The sequence below is a fragment of the Spermophilus citellus genome, assembly GCF_964194105.1.
Source record: "Spermophilus citellus genome assembly, chromosome: 10".
NCBI classification, from domain to species: domain Eukaryota; kingdom Metazoa; phylum Chordata; class Mammalia; order Rodentia; family Sciuridae; genus Spermophilus; species Spermophilus citellus.
In genome coordinates, this window is record NC_138197.1 from 68510326 (window position 1) to 68532389 (window position 22064).

General features: G+C 38.3%; 2 protein-coding genes across 2 annotated transcripts; one reads left to right on the plus strand and one right to left on the minus strand.

Annotated features, from left to right (window-relative positions):
* Positions 1–3683: 3683 nt before the first annotated feature.
* OR5BS1 (olfactory receptor family 5 subfamily BS member 1) lies at positions 3684–7033 on the plus strand (the record flags this gene model as incomplete). The annotated part of the gene is given in 3 exon segments (XM_081310823.1): positions 3684–3763; positions 3765–4454; positions 6871–7033. Coding segments are annotated over 3 exon segments (933 nt in total).
* Positions 7034–10627: 3594 nt separating this feature from the next.
* On the minus strand, positions 10628–12474 carry LALBA (lactalbumin alpha; the record flags this gene model as incomplete). Its single annotated transcript, XM_081311912.1, has 4 exons — positions 10628–10765; positions 11309–11384; positions 11859–12017; positions 12342–12474. The coding sequence occupies 4 exons, from the start codon at positions 12472–12474 to the stop codon at positions 10705–10707; spliced, it is 429 nt and encodes a 142-aa protein (XP_081168038.1). The 3' UTR covers positions 10628–10704.
* Between the last annotated feature and the right edge of the window lie 9590 nt (positions 12475–22064).

Genomic DNA, 22064 nt, shown 5'->3' on the forward strand with positions numbered 1-22064 from the left:
ATGGAACAATGTATTTCAAACACTGAAAGACAATGGATGCCAACCAAGAATTCTGTATCCAGCAAAATTAAGCTTCAGGTATGACAACGAAATAAAAATCTTTCATGATAAACAAAAGTTAAAAGAATTTGCAGCCAGAAAACCAGCATTGCAAAGCATCTTGAGCAAAACACTACACGAGGAAGAAATGAAAAACAATAACCAAAACCATCAGTGGGAAGTGCCTCTGTAAAGACAGAGGGCGAGGGGAAAGATAATCATAGAGAAACAAACTAAATTTTTTAAAAAAAGGATAAATAATCAAACATGGATGGAAGTACAAACCATATATCAATAGTAACTCTAAATGTTAACGGCTTAAACTCTCCAATAAAGTGACATAGGCTGGTATCATGGATTAAAAAAAACAAATCCAACAATATGCTGCCTCCAGGAGACACATCTGATTGGAAAAGACATACACAGGCTCAAGGTAAAAGGTTGGGAAAAAATATACCACGCACACGGTCCTCGTAAGTAAGCAGGAGTGGCCATCCTCATATCGAATAAAATCGACTTCAAGACTAAGTTAATCAAAAGGAATAAGGAAGGACATTATATACTGTTAAAAGGAACCATTCACCAACAAGACATAACAATTATCAATATTTATGCACCAAATAATGGTGCTGCGACATTCATAAAACAAATTCTCCTCAAGTTCAAGAATCAAATAGACCACAACACAATAATTATGGGTGACTTCAACACACCTCTCTCACCATTGGACAGATCCTCCAAACAAAAGTTGAATAAAGAAACTATGGAACTCAATATCACAATCAATAACCTAGACTTAACTGACATATATAGAATATATCAACCATCATCAAGTGGATATACTTTTTTCTTAGCAGCACATGGATCCTTCTCAAAAATAGACCATATATTATGCCATAGGGCAACCCTCAGTAAATATAAAGGGGTAGAGATAATACCATGCATTTTATCTGATCATAATGGAATGAAACTGAAAATCAATGATAAAAGAAGGAAGGAAAAATCCTACATCACATGGACAATGAACAATACGTTACTGAATGATCAATGGCTTACAGAAGACATAAAGGAGGAAATCAAAAAATTCTTAGAGATAAATGAAAATACAGACACAACATATCGGAATCTATGGGACACAATGAAAGCAGTTTTAGGAGGAAAATTCATCGCCTGGAGGTCATTCCTCAAAAAAAAAGGAAAAACCAACAAATAAATGAGCTCACACTTCATCTCAAAGCCCTAGAAAAGGAAGAGCAAAACAACAGCAAATGTAGCAGAAGGCAAGAAATAATTAAAATCAGAGCGGAAATCAATGAAATTGAAACAAAAGAAACTATTGAAAAAATTAACAAAACTAAAAGTTGGTTCTTCGAAAAAATAAATAAGATCGACAGACCTTTAGCCATGCTAACGAAGAGAAGAAGAGAGAGAACTCAAATTACTAACATACGGGATGAAAAAGGCAATATCACAACAGATGCTACAGAAATAGAGAAGACAATTAGAAATTATTTTGAAAACCTATATTCCAATAAAATAGAAGATAGTGAAGACATTGATAAATTTCTTAGGTCATATGATTTGCCCAGACTGAGTCAGGAGGATACACACAATTTAAACAGACCAATATCAATGGATGAAATAGAAGAAGCAATCAAAAGACTACCAACCAAGAAAAGCCCAGGACCAGATGGGTACACAGCGGAGTTTTACAAAACCTTTAAAGAAGAATTAATACCAATACTTTTCAAGTTATTTCAGGAAATAGAAAAAGAGGGAGCTCTACCAAATTCATTCTATGAGGCCAACATCACCCTGATTCCGAAACCAGACAAAGACACCTCAAAGAAAGAAAACTACAGACCAATATCTCTGATGAACCTAGATGCAAAAATCCTCAATAAAATTCTGGCGAATCAGATACAAAGGCACATCAAAAAAATTGTGCACCATGATCAAGTAGGATTCATCCCTGGGATGCAAGGATGGTTCAATATACGGAAATCAATAAATGTTATTCACCACATCAATAGACTTAAAGATAAGAACCATATGATCATCTTGATAGACGCAGAAAAAGCATTTGACAAAGTACAGCATCCCTTTATGTTCAAAACATTAGAAAAACTAGGGATAACAGGAACTTACCTCGACATTGTAAAAGCTATCTATGTAAGCCTCAGGCTAGCATCATTCTGAATGGAGAAAAATTGAAGGCATTCCCTCTAAAATCTGGAACAAGACAGGGATGCCCCCTATCACCACTTCTATTCAATATAGTTCTCGAAACACTGGCCAGAGCAATTAGACAGATGGAAGAAATTAAAGGCATAAAAATAGGAAAAGAAGAACTTAAATTATCACTATTTGCGGATGACATGATTCTATACCTAGAAGACCCAAAAGGGTCTACAAAAAAACTACTAGAACTAATAAATGAATTCAGCAAAGTGGCAGGATATAAAATCAACACACATAAATCAAAGGCATTTCTGTATATCAGCGCAAAACTTCTGAAATGGAAATGAGGAAAAACACTGCATTCACAATATCCTCAAAAAAAATAAAATACTTGGGAATCAACCTAACAAAAGAGGTGAAAGATTTATACAATGAAAACTACAGAACCCTAAAGAGAGAAGTAGAAGAAGATCTTAGAAGATGGAAAAATGTACCCTGTTCATGGATAGGCAGAACTAACATCATCAAAATGGCGATATTACCAAAAGTTCTCTATAGGTTTAATGCAATGCCAATCAAAATCCCAACGGCATTTCTTGTAGAAATAGATAAAGCAATCATGAAATTCATATGTAAAAATAAAAGACCCAGAATAGCAAAAGCAATTCTAAGCAGGAAGTGTGAATCAGGCGGTATAGCGATACCAGATTTCAAACTATATTACAGAGCAATAGTGACAAAAACAGCATGGTACTGGTACCAAAACAGGCGGGTGGACCAATGGTATAGAATAGAGGACACAGAGACTAATCCACAAAGTTACAACTATCTTATATTTGATAAAGGGGCTAAAAGCATGCAATGGAGGAAGGATAGCATCTTCAACAAATGGTGTTGGGAAAACTGGAAATCCATATGCAACAAAATGAAACTGAATCCCTTTCTCTCGCCATGCACAAAAGTTAACTCAAAATGGATCAAGGAGCTTGATATCAAATTAGAGACTTCAAATGAAAAACTTTAGTGACTTACTCATGAGCAAGTTTTCAGGAACAGAGAAAGGACTTGCACCATAATCAGGTGTCACACCATCTCTACTATTCAAAAATCCATCATGGTCTGTCAGGCAGATGGTTTGACCTCAGTTCCCTTTGGAACCAGAGAATGGCCTTCTAGGTATCCTTGAGTCTATCCTCCCTTTTTTTCTCATCCATTTGGAGTCATCCTTGTCTTTCCTTTCTAGGTCTGATTCTCCACACTTTTCCTCCCCACCTTTTCCACTTTGGCCAGTAGATTACTGCCCTGGGCTAGGAAGAGCTGAAAATGTCTGGCATGGCAGGGCTGCCTCTGCTACACGATCTGTCCAGGTTAGCTCTGCAGCCTTGTCCATAATGCCTGAGACTGATAGCCCATTTGAGCATTCTTTTTAGTTCTCATCCCTCTAAATGGACCCTTAATCCTCCATGGAAGTTAACAATGCGACCATAGTCACTGCGTTTGTTCTCCTGGGACTATCCAACAATCCTCAGATCCAGGTACCACTCTGTGCTGTTCTTGGTGATTTACCTCTTGACCCTCATGGTGAACCTGCTGATACTGCTCGTGATCAATACTGATTCCCATCTCCAAACTCCCATGTATTTCTTTCTAAGACACCTCTCCTTCCTGGATGCTTTTTATTCCTCAATCATTGTGCCTAAACTGCTGGAGAATTTTCTTTCTAAGTGGAAAACAGTGTCCTTTCTTGAGTGTTTCACCCAGATTTCCCTGGTCATATTTTCTGGGGCCACTGAGGCCTGCCTTCTTTCTGTCATGGCCTATGACCAGTTCCAGGCTGTATGCCACCCATTGTTGTATGCAGTGGCTATGAACAGGAGAGTTTGTACTGGCCTGGTAGGTGCATCCTGGGTGACAGGAGTAAGTACCAGCCTAATTAACACCCTCCTCCTAGCTCAGCAGCACTTCTGTGGCCCCAATCTCATCTACAGTTTTGCCTGTGAGCTTCCCCCAGTGCTCTTATTGGCCTGTTCTGACCCCTATAGTAGTATTGCCTCCATCCTGACCACCATGGTAGTCCTGGGCTTTGGCACCCTTGTCCTACTTCTGGGTTCCTACAGCCGAATCATCATGACAGCCCTAGGGATCAACTCAGCCATGGGTCGAAGCAAGATCTTTTCCACCTGCTCTTCTCATTTCTTTGTGGTCACCATCTTTTATGGCTCAGGAGTATTCAGGTATGTCATAATATATGTCCTAAATGTAAAATGTGGCCTATTCCTCACCCTAAATGCCCTTGATCTATAGAACAGAACATTGCAATGTGGCAGGAAAAGAATCATATAGGAATTCAGAAGGCTTGGGCTCTAGTTCTGACTCTGCTGTGGACTAGCTGTGTGGATTATAAAGAATCCATTTTCTTTCTGAGGCTCAATTGTTTATTCTGAAAAAAATGAGTTTAGAGAAAGACTATATATTTTTCTATTTTAGAAAAATATTTTTCTATTAACCTATGGTTTGAGAGTTATCGAAAGGAAATTACAAAACCTTTAGTAGATTTTCATTCAGACTAAACAAAAATAAATAAATAAATAAACAAAACATAGCATCCTTGAAACAGATACCATCTTCCTTTCCTGCTTGAAGATGTCATCCTCAAAGCTTGTTTATGTTATAACTATTTTTCGGCACCTACTATACACCAATTCTTCACGTGGTCAAGTTCAATTTTAGCATGCATCATACCACAAGAGATATTATTAAACTGTATTTTCAGGTAAAGAACTTGAGTTTGTAAAGTAACCAGATAATTTCCCAAAATAGTCCCAAAATGAGCTAGTTATGGAGCCAGTTGAACCAAGTTTCATGTTCTTTCATACCATGCTTCTCTCAAACATAAACAAGTCTTCCTTCTCCAAGAGACAGAGTAAATAATGTCTGTTCTCTCTACTAAGGAACTGGACAAGGACTTTCACAAATTCCTCAATACTTTTTTCTCACTTTCTGTGACTTGAGGAGAAGTAAGAAGGTGGAGATGGATGATAAGGAATAGTTCAAGAGAGTTCTCCTGAACCTGAGGACAAAATCTCATCTCCCTTGATCTCAGTTTCTTCATATGCCTTAAAGGAACAATAAGATTTCTCCTTCCAACTTCACAGAAATGTTAGAAGGGATAAATTAGAAAAGTTTTTAAAGTGAGTATAATTAATATCATTTTTAGCCATATACCAGAATCTACAAGGAACATTCTTGGTATACTCTATTTATTCCAGTAATAATGTTACCATTGAAAAATAACAATAAATAATGGCATGAATCTGGCCAAACTTTTCTATGTACATATATAAATATACCACAGTGAATGTCACCTTTATGTATATCCATAAAGTCTTTTTTTATTTTTTTTCATAAAGTCTTAATTTAAAAATATAAATAGATAAATGCATAGAAGAAAAATCAGTAGAGGAAGAAAGAAGCAAGGAAAGGAGTAGTACTGTGGACTGAATTGGAACAAATCATATTCCATGCTTATATAATTATATCAAAATGACCCCAATATTATGTATAACTATTTTGAAATAACAAAAAACAAAACAGATTAGCACTAAAAAAATCCAAAACATAGGCCTGGGGTTGTAGTTCAGTGGTAGAGCACTTACCTAGCATGTGTGAGGCACTGGGTTCAATTCATATAAGTAAGTACAAATAAAGATCCATAGACAACTAAAAACATTTTTTTAAGTAAAAAAAAATAGTAGCCATGATTCTTTGGGAAATAGCCCTAGTGATACTTAAACAGGGTATTCCCAAAATTAAAATTTTGTAATCATATCTTTTGCTTAACATATTTTTATCTCCCACTTCATTTACCAGTCTTGGTTTCTTTTCCAAAGCAAAGAAAATGCAACTAAAAGAATAAATGTCTGTTCCACTTAGCATTATAAAAGTAATATGCTATGACTGTGAGGGTAATTCCCAGAGCCATAAGTGTTGGATATGATGGCAGCATTTGAACTAAACATACAGTTTTACAAGAAATAGTCACCACAAAGTTAGAACATAGTGTGTTTGTGCATATAAAGGAAAAAAGAAAAACTCATATCTCATCAACATAACTATTAAGCAACATGCTTTGAAGAGAATAATTCCTATGGAAATGCATGGAATTATTTTATTCTATTCTAACCTGTGGTCCTTGATATGCTGCAGAACTTTTTATCCTCTTGGGCAACTCCAATAACTTTCTGTTTGGGATCCACCATATTTAGAGGCATTTGAATTCAGAAATAACTGACTCTCCCAGTAGCTTGGGAGGCTGATGCAGGAGGATCACAAGTTCAATACCAGCTTCAACAACAGTGAGGCACTAAGCAACTCAGACCTTGTCTATAAATAAAATACAAAATAGGGCTGGGGATGTGGCTCAATGTTCAAGTGCCCCTGGGTTCAATCCTTGGTACATCCCCTCAAAAACAAATGACTGACTCTTCATTGATCAAACAGTCATCTGTAGGTGCTACCACCAATAATAGCTGGCTCCCCTATGCAGACTCTTTTTGAAGAATTGGAAGGGATAAGATGAACCATTGCTGCCAAGTGTGTTATGGCCATTGTCCTGAGCTGAGTTTGCTCTTTTGTGCAATTCCCTACAAGGTATATGACTCCAGCATCTGGCTCAACCCTGGAGCAAGTGCTATCCTTGCAGTACAGTGTGGTGACCCCTCTGCTAAACCCCCTCATCTACAGCCTGAAGAACAAGGAGGTGAAGGCAGCTCTCAAGAGGACACTGGCCAGGAAGTCCAGGCTGACCTTCTAACCCAGACTCCCCTACTTCACCAGGAGAAAAAGTTATGGGAGGAAGAGGAGGCAGGAAGAACTGTCACCATTGAGCTATCTCAGCATTCATCATTTTCTAAAACAGAAGACTTAGCTTCTCTTCCTCTATTGCCCTGTCCCTAATGAAGATAGATGAGAAAATCCCACAACAGAGCAGGTGACATCATCCAAGGGGGACCACTCACTGCACAAGAAAATCCTTGGGGCATCATTGACCTTTTTGACAGCTATTGATCTTTCCTCATATTTATTGTCCTCTCTACCATTTCCCTTCTTCCCCTTCCCTTTCCTCCTTTACCTTTCTCTATGCACAAAGTGAAAATCAATATATCAGGCCACCAGCAAATATCCCACTGCATTCTAGGAAAGTCCCATCTTGGCATTGAAAATCTGACTCTCCTTCTATTCCCATCCCTAAAGATCCCTGTGCAAGAACTACATATCCATAATAATGTGGCAACAAATAGAGCAAAGTAAGTATGTGTCTTCTTACCTTCATTTCTAAGAAAAAGTAGCACCTAAGGTAGAACCTAGAAAATCCTTAATAGCTATTTGTGGACAACTTAAGGAATAAATGAAGGAATGAGTGATGGATTCATCTGAAGAGACCTTTTTCTTGCGGGATCCTAGGAAATGGGTGGAGGTGAATAACCCCCTCGAAATTATAAGTGTCCTGAGAGCAGAACCTCTGTCCAGTAGCTCTGTGTCCGCAATTTCTAGTGCATCCTGCCACCTAATAAGTTGTGTTAGATAAATGGGGTGGGGGCGGTGAATGAGAGAGAAGGGGGAATGAGATAGATCCTACATTACTCCTGCCATGACGTGCTGTCATCCACAGACCTTACCAGAGGCCAAACCAATTGGTGCCCCCAATCGTGGACTTTGAACTTCCAAAATTATGAGCTAAATAAAACTTTTCTCTTTGTAAGTGAGGTGCTTCAGATATTTTGAGTAGTAACACAAAGTTGACTTATACAGCCAGGACTGTGGGGCTGGCTGGCACAACCTCAGCTTTAGTGGCAATCTTACCCCAACCACTTGGTGGACTTGGTCCCTCATGTTTCCAGAGATGGAGTCTTCTGAGGCAATAGCTGTGGCCCACCAACAAGTAAAAAGTACATGTGTGAACTCAGTGGGCAGAATGTCCATCCAACTCTGCCACTTCACATACATCACATATTCAGTCTGTTGCCACTGTGACCAAAATAACTGACAAGAACAACTTAGAGGAGGAAAAATTTATTTTGGGCTTGCGGTTTCAGAGATTCAGTTCATGATTGGCCAACATTTGAGTCCAGTTGCTCTCAGCCTGAGGTGAGGCAGAACATCCTGGTGGGAGAAAGCTTCTCAGCAGAGCATAAGAGAGGAGCAGAGAGCATAAGAGAGAAGCTAGGGACAATATAAAGTTCAAGGGTATACCCCCAGTGACCTACTTCCTCCAATCACATCCCACCTTCCTACAGTTGCCATCTAGTCATCCATTCAAATTAGTAATCCCTCAAATGGATTAACCCACTAATGAGCCTACAGCTTTCACAAGCTAATTAATCATTTCACTTCTGAACATTGCTACACTGAATATCATGTTTCCAACATATAGCCTTTTGGAGAATAATTCATATCCAAACCACAACATATTGCATGCCTGAAACCCTGAAGACCTGGGAAAACATTTAATCTCAGTCACTAAAATAATATGACTAATATCAAATTATTTCCTGAGAGTTTGTTTTCATTAGATATAGAGAGAATGGCCTCCCCACCCCTTGTATAGAACTACAGGTTCCTTAAACAAGAGGGCTTCATTTGAGAGCTGATGGCTTCTAAGACAAAGAAAGTATGATCTGATTGCCTAAAGCCCCGAAGGGCATTAGGGTGGAAAAAGTGTAATGAGCAACATAAGACATCTTAGGAAGGCAAGGAGGAGGGAAAGAAGATGTGATCCTTATTCCCTATTAATTCATAAAAGAGGTAAAATGAATTGTAGTTTGGAATACTGAATTGTCAAAACAGAAAGAGATCTCAGAAAGGCATCTAGACCAGAACCCTCATTTTCAGAAGAGGAAATTGAGACACAAAAGACTGAGATGACCTGCCCATGTTCAGACCATCAGTGAGTAGCACAAACTGTAAGAATCAAATCTCCTGATTTTTCTTCCATACATCCCATAATCATTAACATAACTGATAAATAAAGTTCTACAGATATTCCCTTTAAAATGCGTGAAGTACAAGGGAGAAAAATGGAGTGGAAGGATCAATCCAAAAAGCTCCAAATATATAAGTTTTAAGAATTGTTGAGCTGCCCATAATTCTGCCACACGACCAGCGCTGGCCTCGTGAAAGAAGGTTCAGTTCATAAGAAATTACTAGGGAGTTTTAAATTAAAGAGACAGACTCTCGTTACTTTTAATACCAGCTGCGAGACAGCTTCTCCTAGCTCCCGCCTCCAGCCACCTAATGCAGTGGCAAGGTTTACAGAAGAGACGAGAGAGAGAGAGAGAGAGAGAGAGAGAGAGAGAGAGAGAGAGAGAGAGAGAGAACACGCCAGGGAGTGGGCTTTTATTGGGGAACAAAAAATTCCAGGGAAAATCTCATCCAATGAAGGATAAGGGGGGGCAGCATCCCAAGGTCAGGAGAGATGATTGGGTTTTCAGGTCAGTGGCCAGGCACGCCTCTGCACGGACAAGCCCTCAGACCTGGGAAAGGGTGGGGAAGGTTTTAACACTGCTGTGTCTAAGCACCTCTCACCCAGCCAGGGAGGTAACTCAAATCCCGTGCGAGGATGGCCTTCCACACATAATGGTCTCCATTATAACTTTGATCTCTAGAGAGGAAGCTCCTTTCACAACTGTTCTTGAAAGATAAGTAAAACCCTCAACCTCCTCAATCTATCCATTTCAGAATCTCAGAGCCCCTGCCATTCTTTTTTCCACAAAAATCTCCATCTGTCAAAAGCCCACCTGTACTTCAAAACCAGCTCAAATTCCATGCCTTCCATGAATCCTTTCTTGATCCCTTTTTCCTGCATTCCCCCAAATATAAGCTCTTTCCTCTTATGAATACCCAGGGCACACTTTTAACCTCCCTTGTGATGTTTATAACATATTATTTCTTATATTATAACTATTTAATAATGTTTATCTTGTCTCTCCTATTAGAGAGATGAAACACAGCAACTCAGGATCCTACTGTGGTTCCTTGAAATATTATATGACTAATTAAATTTTGTTGAATTGGTACAGAAAGTATCAATTTCTGTGGTAAATAAAGGCTACTTCTTCAGTAGAGATAGAAATTGGCTCTGACCTATGCTTCAATATGCCCTCATTCACCCTATTTTCTCCCTTTTCCTGTAGGAAGAAAATACAACAAGGCATTCCAAATCAGGCCCTTTATTCAGGACAGAGGCAGGATCTGTTGCTGTAGTGAACATGCCATCAGGGGAACAAAGCAAGGATCCAAAGTCCAGTGCACCAGTCAGGCATCCCTGAAGAATAGTCCTCAAGAGTACAGTGGTGTCACAACAGGGTCCAGGGCTCAGAAACAAATCAGCTTCAGGAGAGTAGAAAGAGGCCAACTGAGGTAGCATTAGGGAAGAGGAGTTCCAGGAGCATAGAAAGGGTGGAACATGGCAAAGACAGCAGATTCTCACAACTTCTTACAGCTCCACTGTTCCAGATTATCAGAGCAGAGTGGTTTATGGGCCAACCTGGCAATGAAGAAAGGGACAAAGTGAGTTGGCTCAAATTCCATTTAGCCAAAAAGCTCCAGATATATAATCACTGAGCTGACCATATCTTGGCTCAAATTTCCATTTAATTTCATCCTCAGGAATACTGAGGTAGGAGAATATGCATGAAAATTACAGAATGACTTTCCTAGACAGATAGCAAGGGGTGCTATACCTTCTTAGTGGGTAGGGTTCATTTGTTAAACCCAAGAGAACTGTAAGACTAGAAAAATGTGCAATGGTAACAGGGATTAATTTATGATATAGGACTAAAAAAGTGGACTAGAAGTCCAAGGCCAGGTAAAGGGAGGCCAGGGTATCAACCTTCCACTAGGGAAACCCCTTATTAGGAAAGCTATTAGAAGTGGAGCAAAGGAAAGCTTAAAAAGTGAAACTTGAGTCTGTTAGATGAGTTTTGTTTAGGAGACTATATTCTAGATTAAATGACCAGGAGATCTGGAATGAAGAAAGTGGCAATGGGCTAAAAGGGAAGAGGAGGCAAAAAATAGAATGGGGATTCACCAGTAGTCAATTCCTTTTTGATCCAGGATCTTCTTGGCACACATTTTGTCATCAGTAAGCTCATCATCCAGGAACTCTGGCAGGAATTGGAAGGAAAGAATGAGAGAGATGAGAAGTACTACCCAGGAAGGTAATGAGTTCCTTTTTTCCTTGGATCCAGTGGATCTTGCTCTATGAACTGAAGGCTTATGCCTGTCTTTGTATATGAAAAGGCCAATACAGTAATGCCTCTCCATGGGTAGGGACTTCCTTCATTTCCCTGGGACATCTCTAGAGAAATCATCAACTTCATTAACTGATACCCTGAGAATGCAGAATATAAGACTTTAAAACTCCCAGACAGCTTAGATTTTCTACCCACTGGATTATCTTGGGACTTCGTGATCATGAAAAATGCAAACAACCTCTTACTTATCATCGTCACTTTAAGTCATACAGTTTTTGTGAATTCCAACCAAGGCAGTGAAGCCAAAGGTATAGTTAACACCAACAAGGTTATCCCAGGGGCAGGCTCCAGAAAAACAGAGGAACAGGGTAAAAGGCTACTCACTGTCACAGGAGATGTCACAGAAGTTCCTTGACTGAGAATTCTGGCTACTCCCACACCAAAATTTATTACTGATTTGGAAGAGTCCATATTCTGTGCTGTCATTGTTTTTTACTATGGTTTGTGTATCATAACCACTGCTATGAAATATAATACAGACCCCTGAGGGAAATATGAGAAAGACATATCACAGAAATGTTTAATATCAACATAATAAGACCTGTTCCAGATGGGAAAAAAAAGACTTTCCAGCCAATCTCCAAAGATGGCAAAGCATAGGGTATCCTGATTAGATGAGAAAGAGAGTTCCTAAAAGGATCAGATAATGGGAGAAAAGAAGGATAGAAGAACAAATTGAATAAAAGAAGACACAAATAATAAAGAATATAATAAATTTTAGTTAATTAATCAAAAGTGGAGGATAAAAAAGTGGATGGAGGAGAGACAAATGAAAAATAGGATGAAGAAAGGAAATGAGGAACTCACATTCAGGCAGAGTGATGCCTCCATAGCCATCCATGTCTTTCAGAACCTCGGACAGCTCACATTTTGTATATAGCTTGGCCTGCATGGCAGGGAACAAGATGCTCATCAAGAACAGAGAGACAAAGGACTTCATTTTGGCTGCCCTCAAGAACCTGAAATGGGGGCACCACTTAGCTTCACCTCCTTTTATGTATGTAGAAAATCTCAGGAGCCCTGGCACCGAGCCCTATATCCAGGAAGAGGATGAAGAGAGATTAGTCATGCCAAGACAAGAAACACTGAACCTGCCAGCTTCCTTCCATAATTTTATCCTTTTCCTTCCCTTCCCCCAATATCTAGTCAATACCAAGTATTGTTCTCTGCCAACAGAGAGTTCCAAACATGATCCTGTTTCCTATTTGGCTGTGCTTATCCCTTTGTTTCTTGTAAGGTTAGTTCTAGGAAGCAGGATATCCATGGCCTACTTTAAGAACAGAGAGGGATTCAGGGTCAATACAAGTGAGGCAATCAGAAAATGTAGCTCCTCTCTTCCAACTAAAGACACACAGAATTGGAAATGTAGTATATGCTATCACATTCCAGGCACTTGTCTGGTCAACATAGCCATGGAATAAGGAATCCTTTGATATGTTGGTTGATGGATGAGAGCTCAGAAATAAGGATAGAACATAAGAACATAGACTCTGAGAATAAAACATAATTTGGTTTCCAAGACTTCCTATTTAAGAAGGTGAATAATTTGAAAAGCATGTATGAAAATATCTATCCTATGAGCTATCATCAGGTTCTCCACCCCCAATCACCACTGCCATAAATAAATAGATACCACACTTCTATTAATTAAGACAATGTGTCAATCCAAGACTAATAGCTTGTTATAGATTTACTCATAGATACGGAAAGAAGTTATAGATAACCTCAGAGTTGGTCATAGAAAGTTAGAAAGAGGTTAACCCAAGTCAGTGAGGAGATTGTACTTTATGCACTTTAAGACTGGACAAAGAATTATCTGAAGGCAGTAAAACAAGTTCCTGAATCTGAGCTATAAAGTGAATATCCCTGAGCAAGTAGAGTGGAGGTATTAGAATTGAATAATTCTTTAAATTTACTGATATCAAGCTTTATGCTGTGGTGCCAGTCCCCTCCTTCATACCAGGGCTTATATTCTTTATCCCAATTTTTTACATTTCAGGGGTCATTCATCCCAGCCATACTATTTAAGATTTACAGACTGTAAGTCTTCCATACTTCTATCATCTACAAGTCTTCAGAGTCAGAAAAATTCTTCTCTGTTTCATCCCATCTTCTATACTATGGATAATCAGCGTCTGAAGTGGCATGAGAGAAACTAGTGCAGAGGATGTGAGATAAGAGATAAGCAGGAAAAATTGATAGAAAAGAGATGCATGTTCAGAAATGCAGCGAAAGTGCTGCCTCTGCTTTTCTCCTCCATTCTACCCCAAACATTGAAAGGGTGGATGACAAGAACAGAAACAAGTTTTGTCAGGAATATGGCTACAGATGAGAGGATGACCTTCAGCCACGTGGGAGGGGGTCAGTTAAGAAATGCTAGTCCTGAGGACTTGTCAATAATGGAGTCTGGTGTAAAACACCTCTTTCCCTGGCTTATGGACTAAGGACCTATGACAATAAACCAGGGGCTCAGGGTATCAGGAATCACAGGGCTTTTCTACACTTTCTGTCAAGTCAAGACCTAAGGCAACTACCTGCTTGCCTATAATTTGATTATATCTCTGCCCTTCCCTGTAAGCAATAAAAAGCAGCATACAGGCCAGGAATCGCAGTTAAGACCAGAAAAGAAAACAAATGTACCTCAGGCAAGAGGAACCATTATTTCTCTAGAAATGTTTGTCAAACAGGGTATCTGGGTCATCTGAAAAAGAGGACAGAAGATGTCTAATAGGAATAGTTGCAAACATTCAGAAAAAGATTTAGATTCTTGGAGATAGTCCAAAGGAGAACAACAAACAATGATCATAGCACTGAAAGAGGAAGTACAGAGAAAGACGTCAGCACAGCTAATGGAGGAATGTTCCTGCCCAAATCTCCCTCCCTTTAGAGGTTTAGTTGGGGTCCTCTGCTTGGAGGATGAAATCTAAATCAAAATAATGAAGAGGTGTTTACAACATCCTTTCCTAGCTTTTTTCAGAAATACATTAGTAGGATAGGTTCATTCTCTCAAGTGCTGTGATAAAAATCAGGTTTCTAAAAACAGTAATCATCTTTTGGGAGGACTTCTAGAAATCAAGGAAACAGAAGCTTCTGCTTGAAAATATATTGCCATCTACAACTAGTTTATAGGAGAGTGGTAGCTTATTGAGAGAAGCTAGGGCTATCATTTGGAGGGAGCATCTTGAGGACCATGATAATATGGAGTACTACTTCTTACAGTCAGTATACTTACCATGTTCTACTTCATCCCACAACTCAGGAAAACTATCACTAGGTAGACGATAAGGTTAGATCTTGGACTTGAAACCCAAATTTTACACAAATGCTTAATTGTACTAGAGTTAAATCAATTAAGATTTGAAGAAGTGATTTCTACTAGCACTTTTATTTTCTGGCTGCTTGTAAAAAAGTAATTTCAAAGCGTTCCATAGATTCACATTATAGTTCCACAGTGAAGCCCTGCTTTCAATTTATGTAATCTTGTTTTTAAATTATTTGAATTCCTGCTTCTATAACCGCTTTTTTGCATGCATGTTTGTGTGTGTGTGTGTGTGTGTGTGTGTGTGTGTGTGTACGTTCACACACATATTTTACTGGGGATTGAACCCAACAGCACTCTACTACTGAGTTACATCCCCAGCCCTTTTTATTTATTTATTTTGAGACACGACCTTGCTAGATTGCCCAAGCTGGTCTTGAACCTGTGATCCTCCTGCCTCAGCCTCCCCATCCAACTAGAATTATAGGAGTTCACCACTGAACCCAGCTATTTTATGCTTAAATGAACCATTGATTCACTTGTGTGAGTTTGGAATAGTACCAACAAAAAATGCAAACATGTACATTTAAATTACAATACATAACTTATTTTAAAATATACTAAAATGACTTTTACATTTTTAATTGAATGTTAGCTAAAACAAACATGCATCTAATTAACAAGAAGGTAATGAAATTTCTGTGAATATTTTAATATATTTTTTATTTTTAAATTATAAAATTTCTTCTTTTAAATAAACATATCTTTACATAATTTTACATTAACATCCTTAATAAAAACTTACAATTTTTTATTTTTGGTTAATGTTGTACATTTTCCTTTCCTTTGTGGATGGGCTTCCCTCTCCCTCCTCCCTTCTCCCCTGTCTCACATTATCCAGTTAACCTATATTAACAATCTATATATTAACAGTATATCTGTCCATGTTGCTATTAATTATTGTACATATATATATGTGTGTGTGTGTGTATATATATATATATATATAAATTTTGCAATCATATTCAGTTCAAAATTTTTAATTCAACTACAATTCTTTCCATGTTCCCCATGCTGTTCAAATTCCATATTTGTCTATTCTAACACCAATGCCTTACTGATTTCATTGCAGTGGTATTTTAGTATGTTCTATCTGGTATGGCAAGTTTTCTTTGTTATTACCTTTTTCTGAGAAGATGAATAAAATCTTTTATTTTCAAAAAACTATTAAAACTACACAGAAGTTTTGAAAATGTTGTAATAACCTCACACATACCCTCCCTGTGCCTTCACCTACTGTCAACATTTTGCCATATTTGCTTCTTCTCTTATAATACTATTATTCTTTTTTAAAATATGCTTATCTATTTCAATTCAATTTCTATATAAATTTTAACATATTTTATCTAATGTCCACCAAAAACCTGTTGAAATTCAAATTGAAATTACACACAATATACATAATTACTTTTTTAAAATAGCTTTTTTAAAGTCAAAATTTTAACCTCAATATATGTGTTTTCCTTTATTCAGGTCTTATTTTATAGACTTCAGTAAGATTTTATAGGCTCTTCATACAGATTCAGTGCCTTTTTATTAAATTTCTTCTTAAGTATGTGGCACTTTTTGTTTTCAAATATGAAATATAGTCCTCTTTTCATTTCTAGGAACTTATAAGTAGTATAGGAAACACGTACTTTTGCAAATGTACCTTCTACATGGCCATCTTGACAATATATCATAAATTTTATATTATCTCCAAAAGTGACAGGTAAGCTCATTCTTTTATTCTTTGACATCTGGCAAAAAGGAACTACCAGAAGAGCTACCTTCTTCTGCCATTGCTCATGGCATAAAATAATTCACCATAACCGTAATGTTCTCCCATGAGAATATAAAACCATTGGCCTGTTCTCACTCAAATCTGAAGTTCATGTTTACATAACCACGTCCAGTCAAGGAAATACCAAAGTAAATGCAAGCAGAATGTAGAATAAGCTTATAAAAATTTCCTTGGAGGTTCTTAAAATTCCCACAGATTGTTAATGAAATACCTAAAAAAATATTTACAAAATACACAAATAAATAAGCCATCATGAGTTTAAATTGGGAGAAAAGAACTTCCCTCTGCTGGAAGACAGCCACCTTGCCCAAGGTCACATCTACTTCCCAAGAACAATCCAGATCCAAAAGCTGATTGTTGTAGGTAGAGAATCTTATCCCCTCTGCCTCAGTGGAGGACAATTCTTCAGGGCCATCCCAGATCCAGAGGCCCTTATGGAATCAATTGAAGCTTTTGTTATGAAGGCAGCACAATTCAACTTCTGGCCAATCCTGCTTCCTTCAATCCCATCCTGTAGGTGTTGAGACAAAGTACACTCCCAGTTAACTTCCTGCAGGTATATCTCCATCTCGGAATCTGTTATCCAGGGAACCTAACCTAAAACAGTTGGTTGTCAGGAGTAGTCCAAGAAATCAGACTATAAAATGGGATTTGGAGGATATCCTGTAAGACTGGTATACCATCTTCTGTAATAATATACATGACAATTATATGGTGGTGTATCTCTGATAGAATTCATGGACCTGGGACCCATGATGAAGATGTAAAACTTCCCTCTTCACTATTGCTCCCAGCGACCTGTTTTAGGAATTGTATGCCCTTTTCTTACAATTTAAAGCTCTGTGGGTAAGAGGTCTTAGCTCCCAGGTCCAAGAGATTTGGTGGGAGTCCCACTAAACTTCAATCTACAGCTGCCATCAGGACACTCTATACTTCTCATACCAAGAAACTATCAGGCACAAAAGAGTCATCATCCTGGGAGGAATGACTGAGCCTAATCATCAGATGAGGAACAAGGACGAATATCTTTGGCACCCAGGTGATTCACTATGGTATATCTTAGTACTCCCTTGCCTGATTTTTTAGGGGAGTGAGGGGGTGCTGGGGATTGAACCCAGAGTTGCTTTATCACTAAGCTATATTAGGAGCCCTTTTTATTTTTTTTCTTTTGAGATAGGGTCTCGATAAATAACTTAGGGCCTTGCTAAATTGCTGAGGCTGGCCTTAAACTTGTGACCCTCCTGCCTCAGGCTCCTGAGTAACTGGGATTACAAGTAAGTCCATCACACCCAGCTCCTGGCCCAATTTTGACTGTAAATTACGAATACAGAAATCCTGACTGAGAAGGGCAAGGAGATCAGGGTTTTAAACCCTTCAGGATTGAAGATCTGAGTCAGACCACCACATAGGCCACCTAGACCAGCAGAGTTATTACCCAAGGATGAGAAGAATCTGGAATGAGTAGTAGAGGAGGAAGACAATGAGTATCATTTGCAGCCCAGAGACCAGCTATAACAATAAGAGCTGCAACTTATTCCACTAAACCTCTTTTAAGTTTCCTCATAAAAAGACAACAATAAAATCATGAATTAGCAGCTCCCAGGAGCTGTACAAAACAAGTGGATCCAACCAGCACAGAGATGAACTAGAATGGACGCTCTTGTACACTAAGTGAATTCCCTCCACCCCTTTCAGGATTAGAGCACTCAGTGCCCCAGTACTGGTAGCACTCAGCTGAATCTTTCTGACAGGCCCTATGCCTCAATAAAAAAACAATTCTCCAGGGTCACCTCAGCTCCACAACTTTCTGTAAGATTTGCCAGGCACTCTATTGTGACTGGATTGTAGTTCAATTTGCCCCTTCCTTCAACTCCCACCACCACCCCCACCACCACCCCCCACCGTCTTTGATTCCAATAGCATTTTCCAGTGTTAAACAGAAATTATGGGAGACCTTTTCTAAACTAAGTTCCTGCTCGAGGCCCCAATGGACCATATCAAACCAAAATGGTGTCACTCAAGTTAAATGCCACATAATCAAATTGAAACTTTCAGGAAGGAGACAGATCCAAGAACAGACTAGTTTTTCCTGAAAACAGAGGATTCCAGTCTGCCCACATCAGCATACTGAGGAAGTTCTCTCTCCAAAAAAGTAATCTGAAGTAAAATGATGGTAACTGTTTTAGTCAGCTTTTTTACTGCTGAGACTGAAAGACGCAATCAGAACAAATGTAAAAAAAGGAAAGATATATTCAAAGGTTTTAGTCCATAGAAGGCCGGCTCTACTCCTGGTGAAGCAAAACATCATGGTGGAAGAGTGTGGCAGAGGAAAGCAAATCACATGATAACCAGGAAGCAAAGATAGAGGGATCTCCATTCCCCAGATACAAATATATGCCCCAAAGTCATGCCCCCAATTCCCACTTCCTCCAGCCACACCCCACCTGCCCTCAGTTACCACTTAATTAATCTCTATCAGGGGATTAATTCACTGATTGGATAAAACCCAATCGTTTCTCCTTTGAACCTTCTTGCATTGTTTCACACATGAGCTTTTGGGGGACACCTCAAATCCAAACCATAACAATAACCAATTGATTTTCCCATCATGCTACTTCCTTGGTTCCATCTTTATATCCCGCTTTTCTGCCATTGCCCAGGGGAGTTCTCCTTCTTTTTTATCAAACAAAAGCTGCCCTGTTTCTAACATCATAAATAAAATCCAACTAGATCTATAGCTAAACTTGTTATAATTTTTGTCTTCTGACACTAGTAAACTTACACACCAATCTCGAGTTTGAAGTCTGCTCCCCAGGGGAAATGACCTGTAAGGAAAAATAGTAACAACAATGTCTACTTTTTGGAGTTAGATATTTGAAACAGAGAAACAGAGACAAGGTACAGAAATGTAGGTGATGGGATACTACTTGTGATTGCCATCGAAAATGGGGACTGGGAGCCAGGAGGGATGGCACATACCTGGAATCCCAGAGACTCTGAAGGCTGAAGAAGGAAGATTGCAAGTTCAAGGCCAGCCTTAGCAATCTATCCAGGCCCTAAGCAACTTAGTAAGACCCTTTCTCAAATTTCTTAAGAAAATAAAAAGGGCTAGAGATGTGACTCAGTGAAAAAGCGTCCCTGGGTTCAATACCCAGTACCAAAAAATAATAATAATAATAAAATGGAAGCAGAGTAACCTCATGCAACTGAGTCCTCAACCTCAACCATCTGTGCTATCTCCAGGTAGATAGTATTACCAGCAGAAATTGGGATTCAGTCCGTGTTCCACAGAATTAAAGAATTAACACCACAGAACAACAGGTAAGAAAGAGACAGGAGTTTTATTAAAAAGAGAGTGGAAGAGAGAAGCTTTGGACTCTCAGCGTGGTACATGGGAGGGGCAAGATTGCCACCTTGGTCTCTCCTTTAAAGTCACTTGAGGGGAAGTCAAATGACCCCTTGTAACCCATCCTTAAGATTTTAATAGGCTCAGGCTGAGTTGCATAATTGTTTTTTTTTTTTTGTGTGTGTGTGTGTGTGTGTGTGTGCAAATGGAATCTTATGTCCCTTTTGGGAAACAAATGTTGCTTGACACACTGGAGCATTCCTCAAAAGGCGGAGCATACCTCAAATTGTGATCCGGAGATCCATCCTTCTTATCAACCCCTCACCATCCTTTCCTGCTCTGACTGCCTATTTCCCCTACCTCAGTAGTATCAGAATTGGGTTCAGTGACTGTAGTGTTATGTTGAGTGACTATTTGAGACAGAAGAGAGAGAAAAAACGTTGTTTTTTTCTTCCCAAAATGGAAAAAAAAAATCAGTCGTTATAATTTAATTCACTGAAAGAAAAAGGGTAGAAACTACATGACTACCCAAGTCATTTTAAAAAATGTGTTTTATAAAATTCAACATCCATTCATTATTTTTAAGAAAAACTACTAACAAAGGAAGAATAAAATGAAACATCTCCAACCAGACGAACAGTACTTACAAACACCTACAGCAAACATCTACATACTGATAAAATCTTGAAAAGATTTATTTAAAGCTTCCCTTTAAAATCATGAACACCAAAATGACTGATATATCCCATTTTATCAGCATTGTACCAGAGCTCCAAGGAAATGAAGTTAGGCAAGGAAAGGATAAACACTATGAAAATTAAGGAGGAAAAAAACTGACTCTATTCTTAAATGAATGTATACATAAAATCTAGAATTCCAATAGACAAACTATTGAAATTAATTATAAAGCTTAAGTTGAGTGTGGTGGTGCACAACTGTAACCACAGCTAATTGCAAGACTGAGGCAGAAGGATCACAAGTTCAGGCCAGCCTGGATAACTTACGGAGCTCCTGTCTCAAAATAAAAAATAAAAAGGACTGGCAATATAGTCCAGTGGTAGAACACTTGTCTACCATGCATGAGGCCAGCCCTGGGTTCTATCCTCAGTGAAAAAAGGAGGAGGACAGAAGGAAGAGGAAAGAAAGAGGAAGGCAAAGAGAAAGTAGAAGGAGAAAGTTTGGCAAGGTTGCTGGGTATAAAATCAATATACAAAAATCAATTTTATTTCTATATACCAACAGTTAAAGAATAAAATTTTAAAGAATTACCAATTACTTTATCATCACAATTTTAAACTACATGAATGCCCACAGTGAAAGATACATAAACCTTCTATGAACCCCCATTGAGATATACAAAATAATGAGATACATATTACATTACTGTCTGGGAAGAGTTAACATTGTAAAGATGCAAATTATCCCCAAACTGAGCTACAGATTCAAAGCAATCACAGTTAAAATTTCAACATCTTTTTAATGCAACGTGACCATGTATTTATAAAATTAAATGGAAATATGTAAGCCAAGAATAGCCTAGAATACCATCGAAGAACTAGGTAAGAATTCTTGTTCTACCAGATATCAAGACTTAATATGAAGCAATCTTAATTAATATATTGTTATTAATGCAAGTATATAAATTAATAATAGACCAATGGAACATAATAGAATAACCAGAAACATACCTACACATTTATAGACCTAGATTTATGATTATAGTAACATTGAAGAACAGATTTTTCAATAAATTGTTTGGCAATATAATAATCATACAGGGAAAATAAAGAAATATGAGCTCTACATTACAATATAAACACAGATCAATTGCAAATAGATTCATGGCTAAAAGGAAAAAGTAAAGTAAAATATTTAGGTGAAAATAAAGAAAGGGCCGGGGTTGTGGCGCAGTGGTAAAGCACATGCCTAGCATGCATGAGGCATTGGGTTTGATCCCCGGCACCACATAAAAATAAACAAATAAAATAAAGGTATTGTGTCCATCTACAACTAAAAAGATATTTTTAAAAGAGAAAGAAAATAAAGAGATCTATGACTTCAGAGTAAGCAAAACTCTGAATA